This window comes from Pomacea canaliculata, linkage group LG2, assembly GCF_003073045.1.
Source record: "Pomacea canaliculata isolate SZHN2017 linkage group LG2, ASM307304v1, whole genome shotgun sequence".
In the NCBI taxonomy this organism is placed as follows: Eukaryota; Metazoa; Mollusca; class Gastropoda; order Architaenioglossa; family Ampullariidae; genus Pomacea; species Pomacea canaliculata.
In genome coordinates this window covers 32,396,509-32,416,247 of record NC_037591.1, presented here as the reverse complement: position 1 = coordinate 32,416,247, position 19,739 = coordinate 32,396,509, and the positions used below count along the sequence as shown (strand labels likewise).

The following is a 19,739-nucleotide window of genomic DNA, read 5'->3' as shown; positions in this document are numbered from 1 at the left end:
TTGTCTCTAAACCTCTAATCCTCGCTTTATCGCTCTAATTTTCTCCATCGCCCTTTCGATGTTCCTCGATCGCTTTGATCAGCTTTAAATTCGATCAGTTCTTTAAATATATACACTCTTGTTGTAATCAAGTGCATGGTTGGAAAAATAAAAGGCATTTTTCTCTCTCTCAAAGCATGACTTCTAAACTATCTATATTAGATCCTTTGATTGCTTGCAGAGTCCTTCCATTCAACGAAACAATTGCACTCAAAACAATGAAAAATTGTGCATGAATCATAGTTTAGGGTGTGGTTGCTAGCCCCACGCTCAACCCTCCTCCTTCATCCGGGCTTGGGACCGGCAGGTTTGGTTATACCCGGTTGGTTTCCAGGCGGAGTTGCATGTATGTTATACTTATTCAGCAGTCCAAAATTCCAGTCAAATTATAGACAGCAACCCCAATCTTATTGTACACATATATATATTCTTATATATTATATAGCCTCTTTAATGCCTTTAATTGTTTTATAGTTATAATTAGTAGTGTTTTAATTATAGTTTCCTTGCCTTAGATCGATCAAGTATAGGCGTTTAATAAAGCTTAACTTTAGTTTGCTTATTTTAATTGTTACCATCATAAATAAAGAGTTGTCATTTAATTGTCTCTCGTCAATCTGCATGATCACTTTAAGTTTTGGTCTCCATTACTCACCTTAATTCTCTCTCCTTATTATGCTGTCTTGATCTGTCACTGTCTTGCTGTGTAACATTGTCTCTTTTTCTGTCTCTGTCTTTCTCGGTATAGTGCGTGTTATTATTGTCAATCAACAGAATTGAGTCAAACGTCGACGAATTTTGTGTTCGATTGCTTCATTTATGCCACTAAACTACAGTTCTTGCTACAACTTACAGTTTTATTTTGATAGTCGTGTAAAAACGCCAAATGCTCCTGCCAGAGCAAGAATTTATTGTTTATGCATGCATCGATCGTTATGAGTGTGGTGAATGCACGCGTTTTGCACTGCTTGCAAACAACAATCATGACATGTATACAGACTCTGCAAATGCCATCCGTCCAGAAAACCACGCATGATAAACAGGTTGATATTAAGCACATTGTTTAATGCTAGTACTAAATTGTACAACAATGTACTTTGCGTATAAATTTCCGTAACCTCATATGATACGTTCATTTAATAAAGTATGTAATATGATCCTTACAGACTGTGGCTTAGTATGTAATAAGCGTAGGTTTTTATTTTCCGCATTGTGTAACACAATGATACTGAATGATAGAACAATTGCACTGCAACAAATTCTGCGATGCTGTTGCATAGCCATTGAGATGAAAACACCTCCAAGACGAATGTGGTCCAAGTGAAATTTTCTCGTTCCTTTTTTTATTTCTTTTAACTTTAAATGATTAAAGCGGTAAGAAAACTAGAAAACTGATGCTTTCGTTATCTCTGTCTTGACCAATGTGCCTCCGTTTCCCCGGTACGACAGATGTGGTATTTGTTCAAGCCTTCGTGTCGTCTGTTCTTCACTGAACGTTCACCGGAAGTTCTGGAAATCCTTAAATACCGGGCGCCCCAGACCTCTCCAGTTTCCGTTCCAAAGCTCTCAGTGACTGCATGGTGTCCGCCATTCGCTCAGCTGTGTTGGTCATTTGGCTCCAGCCTGTAAGGAGAATAAAATTAGACAACTTTGCTTTAAAACAGTAATGCCTGATGTCGCAGGACCAATGAATCCATCATAGCTGCTTGAAAAAATAAAAACCATATAAAAAAAAAGTGGCCCACAGAGTCTGATTTGTTCGGCATACAGACTCCGGCTACCCTTGTATCCTATGTTTCATAGCTACATGTTCTTCGGTTTTTGTCCCTTTTTTAACTGGTCTTTTATTTGTTATGAAAGCGAACACCTTCTTGGGGATTTTTTTCAGTTCTAATCTCTTTTACACGATCTCAGTCACATATAATAACTGCACTGACCATCGAGTTTTGTGGGTCTCATCGACGTTCTCGCTAGTTTGATGACTACGATGCTTTGCATGCTCACCCTCGTCCCTTACACGTCACATCAAACAAATCTTCAACGTGACACACGTAAATAACCGAAAATTAAGTACATAAACATTATTTCTCCTCATAACACAGGGTTCGCAACAACAAAAATGAGTTAACTCAAAATTAATGTAAGCATTAATTCACGTCGTAAACAAGTTAGAAAAACGTCTAAACAGTCAGAGCCAACAGCACCCAGCATGCGTCCTACCTGTTGCTTGAACTGCACCCGGGGTAGAGAGAACCAAGCTGTGGATTATCGAAAGTACATACCACCCCCTTATAGGCTGTCCGGTAGACCACCAGTCACAACGACCAGAAGAGTCTCGTCAGGTTCTGTAAAGGTAAGCTTGAAGCGAAGCACGATTCACGATGTTATCAAATCCTTGTGCTGGTTCGCAGACCACCTCCAGCACAAACATCCCCATCACAAACACACACAACAGGTGTTAAATGCTCGCAAACAAGTTCTTTTCGTGGTTATGTCCTAGCTCACGGCTAACCGGATACGCAAAGCAGCAGTTTCAATGGCGGTGGTGTGGGTGCCCCTCCTCTTTCATCTGGCACGGGACGAAAGTGTAGTGTGGTCACATTGGCAAAGTACACAAAGTACACACGTGGACACAATACTTCATTTGCTTTGTGCGTGCCATAACAGACATGGTCACTCGGTACATGTCCCTTGAAGCACAGCTGTTAGGACGTCGACAAGTGTGTTTATGTACATACGTCATACATATGTACACTTATACACATACATACACTTATAGGTAATTACACACATATACAAACAGCATAATTATATAATCACATATACATGTACACCTACGACTTCCCTCGAGTTGTCTCTTTGGTAAAATGATTGTATAATAATCAACAAAATCACAAAACAATAACACCGAAAAACAAAGTCTTTTTAATTATAAGTGAAGCAAAACATTGCTTTGAAAAAGATAAAACTGTAAATTTATTAGTACTAGGTAAAGATCCCACAGCCTAATGTCCATAAAGGTAGGGTTTGTAAGTGGTTCATCGTGAGTAGGATACGGCATGTGGAAAGGGGTCCAGCTGCTTCCTTTCGTCGTCTTGTTCTTTCCTCGAGAAATTTAGGAACCGTTGCTGCTGGAAGGGAACATATTCATCAAGATAGGTAATAATGCTTGCCTAACGGTCCAAGTGACAAATAACTGATGACAAGGTTTGAGAAAAGAGCGCCACCTACTTTTTGCTTTAGCTTAAAAGAAGAAAAAAAATAAAGAGAGGGAATGGTAAGCACGAGCACATTGGACTGTTCCTGTTTTCACAAGCTTAAAGATTGGCTGAGTTCGTACAATTTCTCCATTCCTGTGTGAAGTCTTCTCAACCCCTGGTAGTCACCTGAAATGGAAGGGTTTACGCTTTTAGAGCAGTGTTCGCAGCCTGCATGTCGCGCACAATGCGGTTGTCTGCTCAGATGCTGTCGCTGCGCAAGACTGGTGGCGCCACCTACAGATGCGCGGTCCTTTGCTCTCTCGCTGCTACTTTCTTTTGCTCAGTGCGCGTGCCAGCAGCTAAGTCCTAGAGCTCGCTGGGAAACAGTTTTATAGCTACTCTGGAATAATGCATACAAATTCGAGTGTTTGACGAGGGCCTTTTGTCTAGACTTGCCTTCGCTGTCTTTCTGTCAACGACATTCTTTTTCTAAAGAGAAATTCATCGAGAGAGAATTCCAATTTCTTTCGCCTAAATAAACTGGTGACTTTGCCTTCAAAGTTTATAGATTCTTAAACCTTTTACTTTTAAAAATAGTATTCAAAAGCAATTTTCAAACTTTTGATTTTCAATTTTGAAAACTGGGGCTTTACAGGCCCTCTTTTAAAAACGTCATGGAAGTTGTGACGTCATCCCTTTTGTGATCGAGACATACTGGAAGTTGTGACGTCATACAAGGACATCAATAACTGAGACGGTACTGGACATCGTGACGTCATACAATGACAGTATTGATTGAAACTGCGCTGGAAGCTGTGATGCTGTAGTTAATTTCACAAACGAGCACGTGACAGAAATAAAGGTATGTTAGAAAACACGAGTGACACTTACTGCCGCGGCAGGTATTCACACATCTACTGAGGTGGATATCCACTCCCGGTACAACAAACAGCTCAGGGAGGATCCAGTGGTTGAAAGACACAGTTCAATGCACAGGACACCTGGATCTCTTCGGATGTGCACACGTAATCTACCACAAGACTTTTCACAAAAACACACATGCACAGGTAAACGATGTCAGTGGTCGTCAAGTGACCATTTGCAGGCATGGACATAAATACGCTTGCGCTTCCCCCTCCACGTAAACAAGTTTAAATCACGTAAATAACGAGACCACAAGACTGTGACAACAACATGTATATTTATTCACGAAGAAAGTATATAAAGTTATGTATGTCCTGATTGGCGGTCGGAAACCTACACATAACTTTTTTCAAAACAAAAAGTTAGGATAATTACTTATCAAACAGTCTTTGTCACAGTCGTGCAAGGGAAAGTCGATAGATGGTTTCTCTCTACATCTGACATCAACTAGAAGTGCAATCAGATTCGATGCTTCCAGTAATAGGCTCGATCGTCACCATCAGCCTTCTGACAACATATACTAGATTTTTTTTTCTTTTACTTCGACGTTGGGGGAAGAGGGTGAGGTAGCATCATCGTCACCAAAAAAAAATAAAGCAAAAAAAAAAAAAACAACCCCAGAGTCACGTGACAGCTGCCTCAAGGCGGTGTTCCGTGTTGCGAACTGACTTGTTCAACAAAGGTGTCGAGATCTGGAATTGAAGAGCCGTTCCATCAGCTGCCTGTTGCAATCTGTCGCTTGTGAATCGCAGATTAATATTTTCTGGAGTCCTTGTAAGTGTTATCATATTCTAGAAGTAACCAAACACTATCTCCTATTCTATGTATCACTGTAACGATCAACATCTGCATGATTGCAATACATGCTTATGGTACTGAAATTTTTTTTTTTTTTTTTTTTTTTTTTGTCGAAGACGTTGTTGAAATCCCCCAAAAATGTACTTATATTAGTTGAAAACAGCTGCAAATGCCTAAACTGTCACTTTGTCTTAATCTTGCACATACCAACAAGTAGATTTACAGGTTCACCAGAGTGCAGTTTACCTAAATGAAGCTGAAAACTGATCCCAAATTAATGAGCTGTCAGTTGAAACAATATTTTACAGTAATATGTGTGACTGTATTTTTGTTGTTTTTCTTATTGGTAAAGCGGATCTGAATTCTAAATCTCACCAGACGTGGTGCCATATGTCAAGGTCGTAAGAAAAGTCAGAATTAGAAACACACGTTAATAACGTGCATCCTTGGTAACCTTTGAGTACGATGGCGTCAAGGGTTTGACCTCTTGAAATGTAGTCTTGAATTGTTATACGTCACACGCAAATATTCTAAAATAAATTTTCTCAGAATTACGGGAAACATCATTTGTGATGGCTTCAACATAATTGTTTTTAAAAACTGACAATTTTTAAACTTCGGCTTCAGTTCTGACAGTAGACCTTATAGCAGTTTTCCTAAGCAGCCTGCATGCACTTGTCGGTACTCTTAATCTGAAATGGATATCGTTTTAATTTATAGACTGTACTATTTATTTTTCTTTATTGTATATAGATACATATACACAAACACTCTTGTCTAAAATAGCTATATCTACATGTACATATACCTAGTTCTGCACATGAAACACATAACTGTACAATTGCACATCCGTTAGGATATTTAAACACCTGCACAGACACAACAACCGATGTTCTCTCACGCATACACTACAGACGCAGAAGTACGCATGAACTTTTCAGCATCGCACGCGGAGAGAAGGCTTGTAGTCAGCGCAAGCATTTGCATTAGTACAAACACATTGTTTTATAAACAAAACATTCGATAAACAGATAGACGGACGAACGAACTGACTCCAAAAAGCATTTGATTTGCATAGAGATGCTCGATAAATAAATGTATAACAATTTTTTCCTTAATTTGAATTGAATAGATAGGACGGTAAGCATTAACCCCCCTGACCCATCGCTGAGCACTGCTCAGTCCAAGACACACCAAGAAGATCTTTCGCCCGACAGCTCGCAGACCTGTCTGTCTGCTAGTCTGATAATGCTCTCTCTCTCTCTCTCACTGTCCCTCCATCCCCTCCCTTGACACTCATCTCTTTCTCACCTCACCCAAGTTAAGTAAGTATTTTTACAGTCAAATCTAGAAATTTGACAGCATAAGCTGATTTGCTTTGTTCTGTAGCAAGGACAAGACAGCAAGCACTTTCGTGGGGTGGTCTGATTTGTCAGCTTGCTGTCACTGAGAGGCTACCCTCGGTGTTTTAAATCATAAAGTGAAAGGACTGCCGTGAATACAAAGACGGCTGGCAGCTCCCCCTGGCATACATCACCGTCTACCTCTTGTCATAAAGTGTCAAGCTAAAATGGTTTGGGGAAGGTCTTTTTGAAATTTTAATTGCCTTTGTACACACTGCTTTTGCTGTAAAATGAAAATTTCCATTGCAATATTTAGATATTTTTACTGGACAATAAAACGTTTCTGCTGTTGAGGCTATTATTAGCAGTAGTGAAAGTAGTGGCAATATTATTGGTATTAGCACAATGCTTATGTCTTCGCAGACTATGGTAATGAACGGCAGATGTCTCGCTGTTCGCGGCTGAAAAGATGATTTTTTTTTTTTTTTTTTTTTTTTTTTTTTGCCTTTAACGTGGCGTTTACGTCAAATATATAACGTCCAAGTTCTGGCAAGCGTGCACGGCGCATGTGCAAAATGCCTGAATACTGTTTCCACCATGAAAGGGAATTTCGATGACTATAGTTATTGGTAACTACATGGTGACAATGGTTCATTGTGCATTTATGCAAAGGTGACAAACAGAAGGTTCGTTGTTGCGAAGCTTTTTGTTGTCTCCACAGCTTCCTTGTCTCCGCCCTCGAGAGAGTTACTGGCCCATCACGTTGCTCAACGCAGCTAAGCGTGACGGTGAACACAAAGACAGTGATTCAGGGTGAAGATGATGTATATACCGAGGTCACTTTCAAGATTACATAAATAAATGAAGAGAGAGAAATATTTGAAATACTTCCTTTTAAAACTTAGACCTAACTTATGCCAGTTGTATTTCTGATAAAGGCTTATCGGGGTTTTCTGAGTTATTTTTCTTTGTTTTATTTGGTGTTTATTTTGTTGTTTTGTGTTCTGTTGGTTTTTGTTTTGTTTTGGGGGTTTGTTGTTGTTGTTTTTTTTTCTTTTTTCTTGTTTTTTTTCTTGTTTTTTTTTTCTTTTTTTTTTTCTTTATGTTTTGTTGTCACAAGCTGTCGTTTTTAGCTTAGTTTTATATATATATAACTGTGTTTCTCTGTAAGTCTCACGAAGATTCTAGGCTAACGTTTTCCTTGACTGTTATTACAGTAGTGGCGACAAGGGAAGTCATAAATCTTACATTTGTCACGATCTTGTCACAAGCATTCACGTCGCGTGACTTAAAATTTCGTTTTCTTACGCTTCGTTGCTCTCTTTCTTTCTCTCTTTTCTCGCGCTTGCAGGAACATACACACACGCGAGCAAAGGTGAGTGCCCCACAACCGACTAACCAAAATCACATAACAGATGTCTTGTATTAACTTCCTGTCTGTGGGACAAGTATTATTTTCCTCTAGTAATGAAAGATTGTTGTGCTCTGCTCTGTAACGCGGTCAGGCAGTGAAGCCAGTATGGCATCCTGTCTGCGCAATAAATAATAATTTATCAACTCAGCTTCACTTTTGAGAAGAGGTCATCGCACTGCAGAGCCCCAAAGCACTTGGCTCTATTTCGCTAAGTGGTCTTCTTAACCTAAGACAGTATGATGTGTGAATAAGAAAGCCTTTAAACAAGTGGAGTACGTTAATGCGAAAAAAAGCGCAAAACCTCGAAACCGGAAATCAGCAGTCACGCATGCGTAGACACGTCTCGTGTGTCTCCATGCAGTGATCTACAGAGGATGTTAATTTAAATTTACAATTATATGTCTCTCTTATCTCTATTTCTCCCACACCACAACCCCATCCACCCCACCCCACCCCACCCACACACACGCACGCACCATCAAGTCAGAGGTGTCCGTATGCATGAATGGACAAATTTTTTTTTTTAAATCAAGGACTCACTGAATGGTTGTGGAGGTGGAGGAGGCTTGTAAACATTCCATGCCGTAGATTCCAGGTGGAACCACCCTCCCATTGACTTCAGTTTGGCTCTGCCAACAGAAACACACACACCATGACGACCACGACGATATAAATACATGACACGCACTTCCGAAGAAGGAAAAGGAAGGGAAGAAAAAGAAAGAAGCAAGCAACAACAACAAACTGCTACTACTACCCCAAGAAAAGAACTATATACCTAATATTACCAAACCAGTGTCAGCCACATTAACAGAACAAACAGCAGCAACATTAAACATTAACAGAAGGTTCTTTCAGGTGGAGTAACTCTACTTGGAAGAGAAAAGGAAATTTAGATGATAGCAGTTGCGGTTGTGATATATCGTAATACATCAACCAGTAGAAGAGGTGAGATGAAGTGGTGGGAACTTGAGGAAGGCTCCTTCCTTGGACGCTGGAAGAAATGTAATCGGCTTTTCGTTCACCTCTTCAACACCATCCGTCTGCCTACCGACAATGATTGATTGCTTAGATGTGAAAAGTTCAAGACTGTCAGACAGGCTTAGTCGTCCGTTTTCTTTAAAAAGACAAAGTGAGGGATACTTACACGAATTTTATGGTGGATTGTGCGAGGGCCTTGTCATCCGGGTACCATAGGAAGGCTGCCCCAGAGCGGGAGGCGGCCTGGAAGCTGACGAGTCTGGGCTCGTGAGGAAACTGTCTCTTGAGCAGATCTGTCATCCTCTCCTCAAAACTTCCTACTGTGTCGTCGGATGCCGTGTACATGTTACACTTCATTGACGATGTCCCGGGGGCAAACCGTGGTAATACCTTTAACAAAAAAAAAAACCACTTTATTTTGTGCTCTGAAGATAAGTAAACCACAATGATAGTAAATCAAGGTACGTTTTTCACTAGAAATAATGGAAAGTATAGAAGAAGCCCATGCCTGATCCATCCTACTGCTGATCGCTCTTTATCATGTATGCGGAAACAAAATAGAAGTGTGCTTCCCAACTTCTCAACCTACCCCTCCTGGCATGACACTGATAAAGTGTAAAAATGATCAGATGTGTGGAGGTACTTGCAAAAAATGAATAAATTATCAGTAATGCCTTCCTGCATGCCAAGGTCGAGTTGGTGGGCACCCTTTCATTATACACAGAAGACGATAAAGACACTTTTGATTTCTGAAATATATGGACGAGCTATGTTCACTGTAATCAGCTATGACCACATGCCACGTCCTTAGCTTGGGTCCATTATACCCATATGCCACGTCCCTAACTGATGTCAATAATACCCATATACCCCGTCCATAACTGATGCCAGTAATACCCACATGCCACGTCCCCAGTTGTGTGGTTGCTACAGGTGGAGCTTGTTGCGCCCCGGCGACAGGCTCGAGCTCGATCCTGGGAGCCGCGGGGAAGGGTGGAAGATCTGGCTCTGCCCATAGCGCGAAGTCCGTGAAGTTGAAGCCACCCAGGCGCGGGTGAGAGGGCAGTATGGAGACTACAACATTGAGACAGACGAGGTGGGTTAGACAATAATGTTAATGTTGGCAATAAGGGGTTAACGAACGACACACGATGTCAGCTGTAGGGAGTGCAGAGACTTGTGATGTGTGTGTGTGGTTATTCTGCTTTGGGGTGGAGAAGGGTAATCTTGCATTTGCTAAGGTACGTGTGGTTATTTTTATATGTGTCGGGTGAGTGAGAGAGAAAGACAAAAGTGTAGTTATACGAGTCCAGGACAAAGGCTGCTTTGTTGGATATTTTCGTTCTTCGGCGTGACTGATGATAAAGGAACACCACGTCAGAATGCAATGTGGCAAGAGGAAGTGTATGACAATACACCGACATTGTGACGCTCAACGGACATACGTTACTGCGGCGACCATGTCTCTGCGCGAGGTAGTCTGGACGAGATGTTCTCGCACGCATCCGTTCGTGTAGTGTGTGCGCGCTTGCTTGCTTGCTTTTGTTGACGCAATTGCAGATCTCTCTCTCTTTTCTTTCTCCCTCTCTCGCACACACACACCTCTTTATCTCTATTTCAAATATATTTGAACCGTATGTTTCTTAATGTACGGTCCAAAGTCATCAATCAACCGTTGCACAGAAAGGGTGTACATAGACGTGTATATATTTTTAATATCTGTAACAAAATTCGAGATTATTATTATTAAAAGACTGTATATGAATAGATTGAGCAAAAGCAATATTCTTGTTGAAGGACAAGTGGAATTAAGGAAGGATTGTAGCTTATATTTACCACGTATTTACCTTGATGGCACTTATTCAGAAGCAGTTGGTTAAACCCCCCAAAAAACTGTATCTAGTCTTCGTAGATTTCAAGAGAACTTTCAATCCTATAACTAAGGAAAATTTTCAAACTGTATTGCATATATAATAATAGCACCCTTGGGAAAATATTAAGAGCTATCAAAAGTATGCATGAAGTTGATAAAGCCAGAGCACGGGTTGGTGGGAATCTGAGTACTTCAGCTGCTCAAGAGGACTAAAGCAAGGTGAATTTGCAGTCCTGTTAAATTCTCTCTGTTTATTAACGATTAAACAAATGATATAAATATTTTGTCTTATTGCCAAAAGCGTAAATCTTACGGTAAACAAACGTAGTAGCTTTTAGTGGTATTGTTGCGAAAAAGAAAACTGTTTATATGATGGGAGAAAGCTTGAGATTTTTCGTTTATTTAACTGGGGAAAGCTTCTGACTACATATTTTTTTTTCTCATATGACATTCTATATTATGTTGAGTGCGTTTCATACGTGTTTCATACCCAGAGGCAACCTTATAAGATATATAGATCGACTTATTGAAATATATCAGATATATAAATATTTGTTTCCATCATTTACTTTCCTTCAGTCATGGGCGAGAGCCTGAGATGAAGGAAGTTTTTTTCTTCTCTTTCTTCCTTTTATAGAACCCCAGCCAATGATTAATGAGAACAACTATACACGTTCAGAGCTGAAGAATTATGGTATGGTCTCTCTCACACACACACCATAGCCATGTAAGCCTGTCTAGAGACTTCTGTAACCAGCCTTCATGACACCCGCATAAATCACCAAGGTGTCTGCTCCACTACTGTGACGATGTACTGTATCGTGATACGTGTGCACTCTATAAACAATGCCAGACATTCGGTAAGAAAGAGAGATTGAGAGGGCAAACAAACTCAATTTAATATCTATTTTCATCATTGATGGATTATTATATAACAATTTATAGACATACGGACAAGGAGACAAAAAGAGGGACACAAGGTAAGAAGAAAAAGAAAAGAAACTAACCAAAGAAGAAGGAGGAACCAAAGTAGTTTATCGTTCACATTATTTATCAGTAATGTTAACAACTACCTGAGATGTTGATAACCTTCGTTTTCTTGTCATATGGAACACCTCGAACTAAGGTCATCTGAGGAATTGCTTAAACTATGTTGCAAGCTTCCTAGATGGCGAACATTTCGAAATGATTTTAAGCGCGTTGTATTAAACAGAAGAAAGCTGTAAAACACGAAACACGCCCTTGTTGCGGCATAAGTTAGATTTTGGAAATAGGAAAACATACAAAGTTTGTTTAGGAACTACCTGCGAAATATTGAGCTGAAGAATATGTTTGTGAGCACAGGCATATTAGCTCTGTACATATAAACACAGACGAGAAAAAGTGCATGACCCTTCGCTGCGTTTTCAAAATACGTGCAATTGTGTAGTGTTCTGGTGCTTGCTGTTGTCTGTATTTAACTTTTGTGCACATGTACTGATTTTTTCGAAAAAAATCATGGAAATTATGGAAAGAGGGTTGACATCGTGACCGGCAGGTAAGCGTCAAGGCGAAAAAGAAGAGAGGAAGAGAAGTGAAGAGTGGGGGGATGGATGGAAAGAGATAATTAACGATATTCCTGTGTTTTAACACATAGCTGACAGCTACTTTCCACAATATAATCCTAGTCTCAAATGATTCTTACAAAGGATTGCGACTCGTCTGACCTTCAATGGGATAGCTTCTCCTAACGAGCCCAGAGTACGACCTGGTGTAGATCTTGAATGGACTGGCGTTGACGCCCCAGTTGGACGGTGCCGTGATGAGGTATCGACAGTGGCTGCTTTGCACCTGGGGGTACATCATCGCGTGCGACGGCATGGGTGGCATTGACATTGGTGGAGGCGGAGGGCCTTGTCCCAGAGAATCAGGTACCAGGACGACCAGCGCCACCAGAGCGGTTAGAAAATGCGCCATAACTAACAGTTACCTCCCTTGTTTGGTAAGCTCAACGGTCGTTCGGCGACTATCTCCCCACTTTGGTTACTTTCCTCCAGGCAGGTTCCAGCAGCCTGCACGGTGGACTCAGGGCCTGGTGATATGCGTGGGAGCGGACTGAGTTGATGTACCTCCTCGGGGATCACAGGTGTGCGAAGCCGCGGAGATGGCGTGGAGTGATGGGGCTATGGGGAGGGATCTTGCTGTCGTGTACCTGAGATGCATACCTTACCGGGGCGTCTAAGCTCCGCCTCCTGTCTGGACACAAGTCTTCGTCAACTTTTCTGGCGAACGTGTTCATCCGCGTTTCCCTCTCTGAGTACCGATGACATATGCGTTTGCTGGTGATCACGAAGTGTCCGTATTATATCTTACCTAGTGCTAGACACTTGAGGTTTATTTATAAGACTCCGGGGTGTTGCAATAATTACTAAAAATATTAATCTCGGCGAACGGCATTTAAAACGTGTGTGTGTGTGTTCTTTAAATCAGTATACTAAAAAAGCTCCTCAGCCCTAAATAGGTCTTGCATTATATACATACCAAAAATGTGCTTAAATTAAAAATTGGTTCCCCTTTTCGAAACTTTATGGAGTTTAAACATTAAAGCATAGAGCAGGGGTGCCCAACCTACGGCACATCCGGCCAGCTCATTTTAACCAGACACAACATAATTTTCATCTTCAACATCAGATTCTGGCCAAACCACCATGTTCTGGCCCGCGCGAGATTTTAAACCATGTCCCGTTTGACCCTCGGGCGAAAAAAGGTTGGGCACCACTGGCATAAAGAGTACGGCGATTACTACCGTCGACCCCAAAGGTAACACCAGCCAGAGATACATTCATTACCCCTATCCCCAGTGCATATTTATTGTGCGTTTATTTCTAGTTGCTCCATCTACTTTGGGGATTCCGTTCAGAACTTGATTGTGCTTTTCCTGCCGTGTCCTGGCTTCTGTAACAGATGCCTCAGTGAGCTGCTACAGACGAAGGTGACGAAATGCGAAACAAAGTCACCACTATCACTGAAGCCCATTTTTCAACTCAAAAAAATCTTTAGCTGAGTTTTGTCTCAGCGTCTGTCACTGTTTGTTTCCTTTGACCCCATCCCTGACCCCCACCCAGCACTCGTCGTGCGGTCTCAGATGTTGTCACGACGCTATACATCATACTTACGTAATCATCTAAATTTAGCCTCCTGTTCTATTCTTGGCTACTTTGCTATCTTCGTACCACGAACTTAGATCCCTATATATCTACGTCCATGTTCGTACATTTTCCAAAGCTGGAGACCGCTGCCTGTGTGTGAGTCCATGCGCGTGTGAACTCGTGTGACCTTACCTCCTTTGTTTCCTCTGATTACTGGAGACAGATCGTTAAAAGGAATGCAACTTTCGCGATTGGTGGTTTGTTTGGGGGGAGGTCTTTTTTGTTTTGTTTGTTTTTTGTTTTTTTGAGTAGTATTCTCCCCTGAACTACGGGCAGACGAGGCGGTGGACAGGGCAGTCTACCCTAATGCAGTGCAACAACAACAACAACAACAACAACAACAACAACAACAACAACAACAACAACAACAAAAGCAATCGAGCTTTGAATTAAAAAATTATGTAGACGACATGAAGCAGGTTATTAAAGGATGATGGTAGTTTAATGCAGTTAACTGTTTTCAACCCAACAGTATATATGGATTCATCGCTCAGACAGATCGAGTACTTTTAGAAATGTTAACGCAAGAAATGTAAATAAGGAAAATCATAGGATTATGCTTTAGCTTAAATTTGTATAGAGGCAGTAAGTTACAAGTCGGTGCACATTATAAAAAAACGCGCGAGAAAGATTATTCTGACGATGATCAATAACTTAAAAAAAAAGACGCCTTCATCAGAAACACATATCGAAAAACAGTCGATTGATAAAGAACAATCAATTAGTCTTCTTTTCTCATTAAAAAGTCTTCACATTATATATCCCCAAAGGAGATGGCAAATTTTGAAACGAATCATTAAAAGAGATATACGTACTTAACTGCAATTTTTTCATACAAAAAAGTGCAATATAATACATACGTTGTGGGAACTTAGTTGCCTTCTCCATTAATTACTAATTTAATTTTAATTATTAAACTGCGATAATGAATACCATCGATGGCGTTAAATCCAAGAACAGAACAGATATATAGCATCATATATCAGTCTACAAAGCAGGATTTTAGATTCGACAAGTCAGTTTCTTCCTCGAATTAATCTTGTGATTTCATTGTCAACTCGATCTGTATCTGTCTCATCTCATTTGAAGGAAGCTTATTTATTGAGTATAATTGTGTGGCGTCAGTGTATATAGGGAGAGCTAGAATATTAAGACCATAAGAATATATATAGTTGTTTCATTATTTCGCTGCACTGTCGCAACCCATTAATAAACCTGACTCAGATAAGATCGAGGATTGACAATAAAATTACAGCTGGAAGAGTTCATGGCAAACTTCAACCCGAAAGAAACCAGGTATGAGGTAGCTTTTGCATGATTATTAATCGCCGCCCGCAAGCCTCTCTCGGTTTTGTTAATAAGATGGTTACCGTACGCCTCTTTGAAATGTATCCTCTGTTGAGGGAAAAAAAGAGGGATAAAAATATAGTATCCAACAGGGAAGAAGAGAGACTGTTGATTTAGTAGCGAGTGATGGAAACAAAGAGAAGGGGATAAAAACGTACTCCTGCTTCTGTCACTGTTCCAGAAGATAACGCATTCCTGTTAACTAAAGATTCCATCATTTCTACATTCTTAAATGGCTGGGGTGCCAGAGTCGCGAAATCGATCGTCTGCAACTCAGTCGAGCGAGATGAGAGAATTGGGGACTGTTATTGTGTGCCTCCTATTGGTGACATGTATTCAGTCGGAAGAGGAGGTTTCGTATGAGACTGAAGAAAGGAAGCCGTGTACCTATTTCTGTAAGTCCTGTTTATTTTCTCTATTACTATGTCTTTTTCTACATTATTTATTATGTCAAAAAATATATTTATCCAATTATATTTTTATTTCAGGTGTAAAAATTGTAGTGAAGATCTCATAGAGATTAAAAATCTCACCAAGGGATGATTGCCTTTGCTATTGTGTTTTCGTTTTCATTGTTGTGTTTTCTAGTTAGGTTGTAACTGTTTTTCAACTAAACGGATGATGATAAACGTCGCAAATCATTATACTAAGGGAGGCTATAGTGTTAAAATCGAGTATATTTTTCGTGGTTATTTCCCTTATCTAAACAGTTCAAAGACTTAAGTCGTTAAGAAAAAAAATTCTTAAATTAGATTTCATTATTTATAAACTAAATATCTGTTACCTAGTTCAGTATATTTTGTAATTTTGTTTGCCATATACACATAATCTGCATAAAGGAATTAGGAATATCACTTACGTGAACATTAATTCATTAATGAGCTGACAAGAATAACAGCATTTATGCATCCTTTGTTGCATATTTCAAACTTATATAGACACAAATCTTTTTTTACAGATAGTGACAGGGTTGCCAAACCTGAGGGTGGTCTCGTCAATTGTTCGTGGTATTCAAACCAGGCATGCTGCAAACGAACAGAGGTTACATCTGTGTTTTCTAACATAGAACCTCTGCATTCAGCAACAAGAGCTTGTCGAAATCAGCTTAACTATCTCATGTGCTTTTTTTGCAGCCCTGATCAACATTTGTGGTATATAGACCAGTAGGTATCAGTTACTTTGATTTTTGTGTGTGTTCATCCTTGTGTGTGCATTCATGCATGTGTGTGAGAGAGAGAAAAAAAGTGTGCATATGTGTGTGAGACTGATGGTATTAGAAGCATTTAAATAACAGACTTAAAGCAGATTTATGAGTGAACAAAATGAGTTTCACAGGTCATGTGTTATTTAAGATTGTTCTGCGCCCTTGAAAAGTGCCCAAAATGCATAGCAGTTTTATATATATATACTCTGTGTATACACATGAACACCTCAATGCATCTTGCTGTAAAGATAACACTTAAGCAGTAAACTTAACAAGGACCTTTCCGATAGGCATTCAGCTTAATTTCATAAATGTCAGATGTAAGAGAGAATTCTTATAAGTTTTCTATCCTCCAGTGCAGGATCTTGTTTTGTCTATCACGATATGTATTGTCTTGCAGTTAAATTTGTATAAAACAGATCAGTCCAGTTATAGAATTAGGCTGGTATGGTTGCTTTACTGCACTAATGGTTTGTTGTTACTGACTCAGTGTTACCAATAATATTTATAGAACTATTTTTCATCATCCTTCTGCATTCTAGGTGATTTACTCTAAAAGATGCTACACAACTGCTATTCTTTGCAGGAAGCTGCGAGTTTGCGCAAAGTACTGTAAATCTCTCTATGAAGACTGTCGTAATGCTGGTGTTGGCAATCAAATTATTGGTGAGGCTCTTGTCAGATACAGAATTTGAAAATTCTTCAATAGAATTGTATACTCTCACACATACACATGCACACACAGAGTATTACTGCATAAACTGAAAGCTTTGCCAAACTGCTGATTTTCTGTTGTTACTGTGATGCATTAGTCTGATGTAACTAACATTTGAAAGTCAGTCTAGCCTTTTGATCTCATACTGAGTTTATATGACTATTTTAATTTTCAGAGGTATCATGTTTTGTTTTGTTTACTTTCACCTCAGGAAAAGAATATTCTAATGGATCTGCATTTTGTGAAGCTCAAAACTTCGAAGTTGTTGAAGGAGCCAGCTGCTTTGAGTATGATCCTGATGTCTTTGGAATTGGCACCTTTCTAATACCAACTGCTTTGTACATGTTTGTTGGCCTCCTGGTAGTTCTGTTATTAAAGTAAATATTCACTTTCATATAGCCATATAAAAGACATTCCTGTACATAGATACGCAAAAGCAGTTTAAAATAAGATTATTCTGTTTCAGTTAATGAGTACAGTATTTTCTAACAACGAATGTTCATTTAGTTCTACATAAATGCATGAAATGCCAGGTAAGAAAAAAAAACATAAAAACAAAAAGGTAATATTGCAAAGATGAATGCTGATTATACGAATGTTGTTATCATTATTTCATTCTACAAATTAACCTGGCAGACATATCAATGGCTGTCAGTGTCTAGAAGTCAGGATTATAACACTGCCATTTAAGAAGGACAATTTGGATAACATCTTACAGACTTTGTAGTATTTATTATGTCTGATTTAGGTGTTCTTTGTAACATTTGTTTTTGTTTTTTTTTAATCTACTTAAATTTTTTACTACCATCTCAGCTTCTTTTCTTTGGATGCAATTACATATTTATATTCTGGACAATGATTATGATTATTTTTGAAAATGAAGGTTTATTTCATTGCCATTTTTTATGATGTGTTTTGAGCTGAATACAAGTGGCGTTTTTTTTTTCTATGTAGATATTCAAATGATCATTGGATGATGTTATTTGTGTAACAGCTAGGGGCGGTGAGGGTTGCTTAAGCAATAAGCATCTCACCACAATACTAAGGATCAAACACTGTGGTGGGTATAGCTGGCTTTAATCTTACACTGGTTGATGTTTCCAACACAAGTGAAACGTTCACAAAAATACTCAAATTCCTGGGTAGGGTAATTCTCATACCTGTGCAACTCTCTATATATATATAGCCTTTGTCCCTTGCCACTCCACCCTCTTAATGCTCCTACCCCGAATATTTTAGAATGTACACTGTTGCCACGGGGGTGGGAGGGGGAGAAAGAATAGGGGGGCATCTTTCTTGATCTGAGGTCACAGGTGGCTAGCCATGAGGTTAGAGAATCCAGAGGAGATCAGAGCTGACACCTCCTCCCCACCCATCTCTCCCTTCTCTGGAAAAAAACCTTAGGAAAAAGCACAATGACCTAACATTTGTAAAGGCAAAGGTAAGTTTGGGATTATCCTTTTCAAAGGATGCACACATGGTAATTTCAGAGATTTAAGTGGTGAAAGAATTTAGTATTTAATTTATTTTTAGTCTTGTAGCCAATGCATGTATATGCTGTAGATATTCAGCAGAAGTACGTGTAGGGTGCAGTGACTTATTTTCTTTTTAACATGTATTTTCAAGTAATATAATTTTGTATTTGTTTCTTAGTAAAGTTAAAACCAAAATCATTTTTTTTTTCATTTGTATTGATGTTCCTGAATGTGACCAAGTTGAATTCTACTCTTCAGATGAATCCATATATGTGGAGAACATATTATCTTATAAGCACAATTTTAATAACATTACCCATACATTGGCTGGTACAAACTGACAAGTGGTTCTTATCTCTTATTACTCATCTTTTGGGGAACAGCTGGATAGACGAAGTGGCTAACAGATCATGCTGCTTTTGTCTTCTGTTCTCATTTGCTAACCACTTCTTCCTCTGTCCAACTTGGTGTTGATCATTCCTCCTTAAAAGTACTGCGAGGGACAGTTTTAGACAGAACACTGTGTCATGCATGGCCGAACCAGACAGGCTTGCCTACTTGGGACACTTCATTAATTGTTGGGACATTTATGAGGTTCATGTCTTACGAAAGCTGCGACCGTGCTCCACAAGTCATTATAAATTAACGCTCCCTGTACGAAATATTTTGTAAGACATCAATTTATTTCAGATACGAATAAGAAATTTAAATTACCACAGTTCAATTTTCATGAAAGCAAAAGGATTTGTTTTATTTCTTGCGCTTTTGAGAAAAATCTCCGTCTATATATGGCCTCTGAACACTTTCTCTGGTACCGCTATTACTCTTTCCCAGTCTGTCTACCATGGAGTAACACACCATGGTCTTTTGAGAATCATATGTTAACTCAGTCTACGAGTCCATTTTTCTTGAAATGTGTAGGATTAGGAAATTTTACATGCACAGCTAGTTACATTTAAATGTCACTGAAATTAAAAAATCAATTAAGTATATGAACATTGAATACCTAATATGCACATATTAAAAAAATAAAAGTCGTGTTATAAAGCAAGTTATGATTTAAGAAGAGTATGTGTAATTGCTGCAAGAACATGAAAAATGTCCACCAAAAAGTGATGCTTAGCATAAGATCGAAAGTTAAAGCGGTTTGCTTGATTACACACCTAAAACTAAATCGTACAAATATCGGTAAATTTTTCATTTGGCATACGCGGATAGGATAACCAGGTCGAAATGTG

General features: G+C 39.3%; 2 protein-coding genes across 4 annotated transcripts; one reads left to right on the top strand and one right to left on the bottom strand.

Annotated features, from left to right (window-relative positions):
- Positions 1-1,083: 1,083 nt before the first annotated feature.
- Positions 1,084-12,737, bottom strand: LOC112557240. Of its 3 annotated transcripts, none has more exons than XM_025226980.1 (5): positions 12,279-12,734; positions 9,601-9,773; positions 8,866-9,089; positions 8,259-8,347; positions 1,084-1,662 (listed from the first exon to the last, which is right to left on the bottom strand). In XM_025226980.1, exons 1-5 carry the CDS (start codon positions 12,526-12,528, stop codon positions 1,559-1,561), a joined length of 840 nt encoding a protein of 279 aa, XP_025082765.1. In that variant the 5' UTR covers positions 12,529-12,734; the 3' UTR covers positions 1,084-1,558. The 3 variants fall into 3 exon arrangements, with proteins under 3 accessions (XP_025082765.1, XP_025082766.1, XP_025082768.1); XM_025226981.1 differs by lacking the exon at positions 1,084-1,662 and adding an exon at positions 2,942-3,425 and having other exon boundaries at positions 12,279-12,737; XM_025226983.1 differs by lacking the exon at positions 1,084-1,662 and adding an exon at positions 4,424-4,855 and having other exon boundaries at positions 12,279-12,737.
- On the top strand, positions 9,709-18,699 carry LOC112557241. The gene is made up of 5 exons (XM_025226984.1): positions 9,709-9,795; positions 15,289-15,502; positions 16,066-16,270; positions 16,898-16,977; positions 17,238-18,699. The coding sequence occupies exons 2-5, from the start codon at positions 15,340-15,342 to the stop codon at positions 17,405-17,407; spliced, it is 618 nt and encodes a 205-aa protein (XP_025082769.1). The 5' UTR covers positions 9,709-9,795; positions 15,289-15,339; the 3' UTR covers positions 17,408-18,699.
- Positions 18,700-19,739: the final 1,040 nt, after the last annotated feature.

Bases quoted from the DNA above. Each gene is read 5' to 3' on its own strand.
- LOC112557240 (XM_025226980.1), bottom strand. From the start codon at position 12,528: ATGGCGCATTTTCTAACCGCTCTGGTGGCGCTGGTCGTCCTGGTACCT. The intron at 9,090-9,600 runs GTGGGTATTACT...TTTTTGTTAAAG, and splicing joins CACAACTGGGGACGTGGCAT to GTATTACCACGGTTTGCCCC. The intron at 1,663-8,258 runs GTGAGTCCTTGA...TTCTCCTTACAG, and splicing joins TCCACCTCCACAACCATTCA to GCTGGAGCCAAATGACCAAC.
- LOC112557241 (XM_025226984.1), top strand. From the start codon at position 15,340: ATGGCTGGGGTGCCAGAGTCGCGAAATCGATCGTCTGCAACTCAGTCG. The intron at 16,271-16,897 runs GTAGGTATCAGT...TATTCTTTGCAG, and splicing joins CATTTGTGGTATATAGACCA to GAAGCTGCGAGTTTGCGCAA. The intron at 16,978-17,237 runs GTGAGGCTCTTG...CTTTCACCTCAG, and splicing joins TGTTGGCAATCAAATTATTG to GAAAAGAATATTCTAATGGA.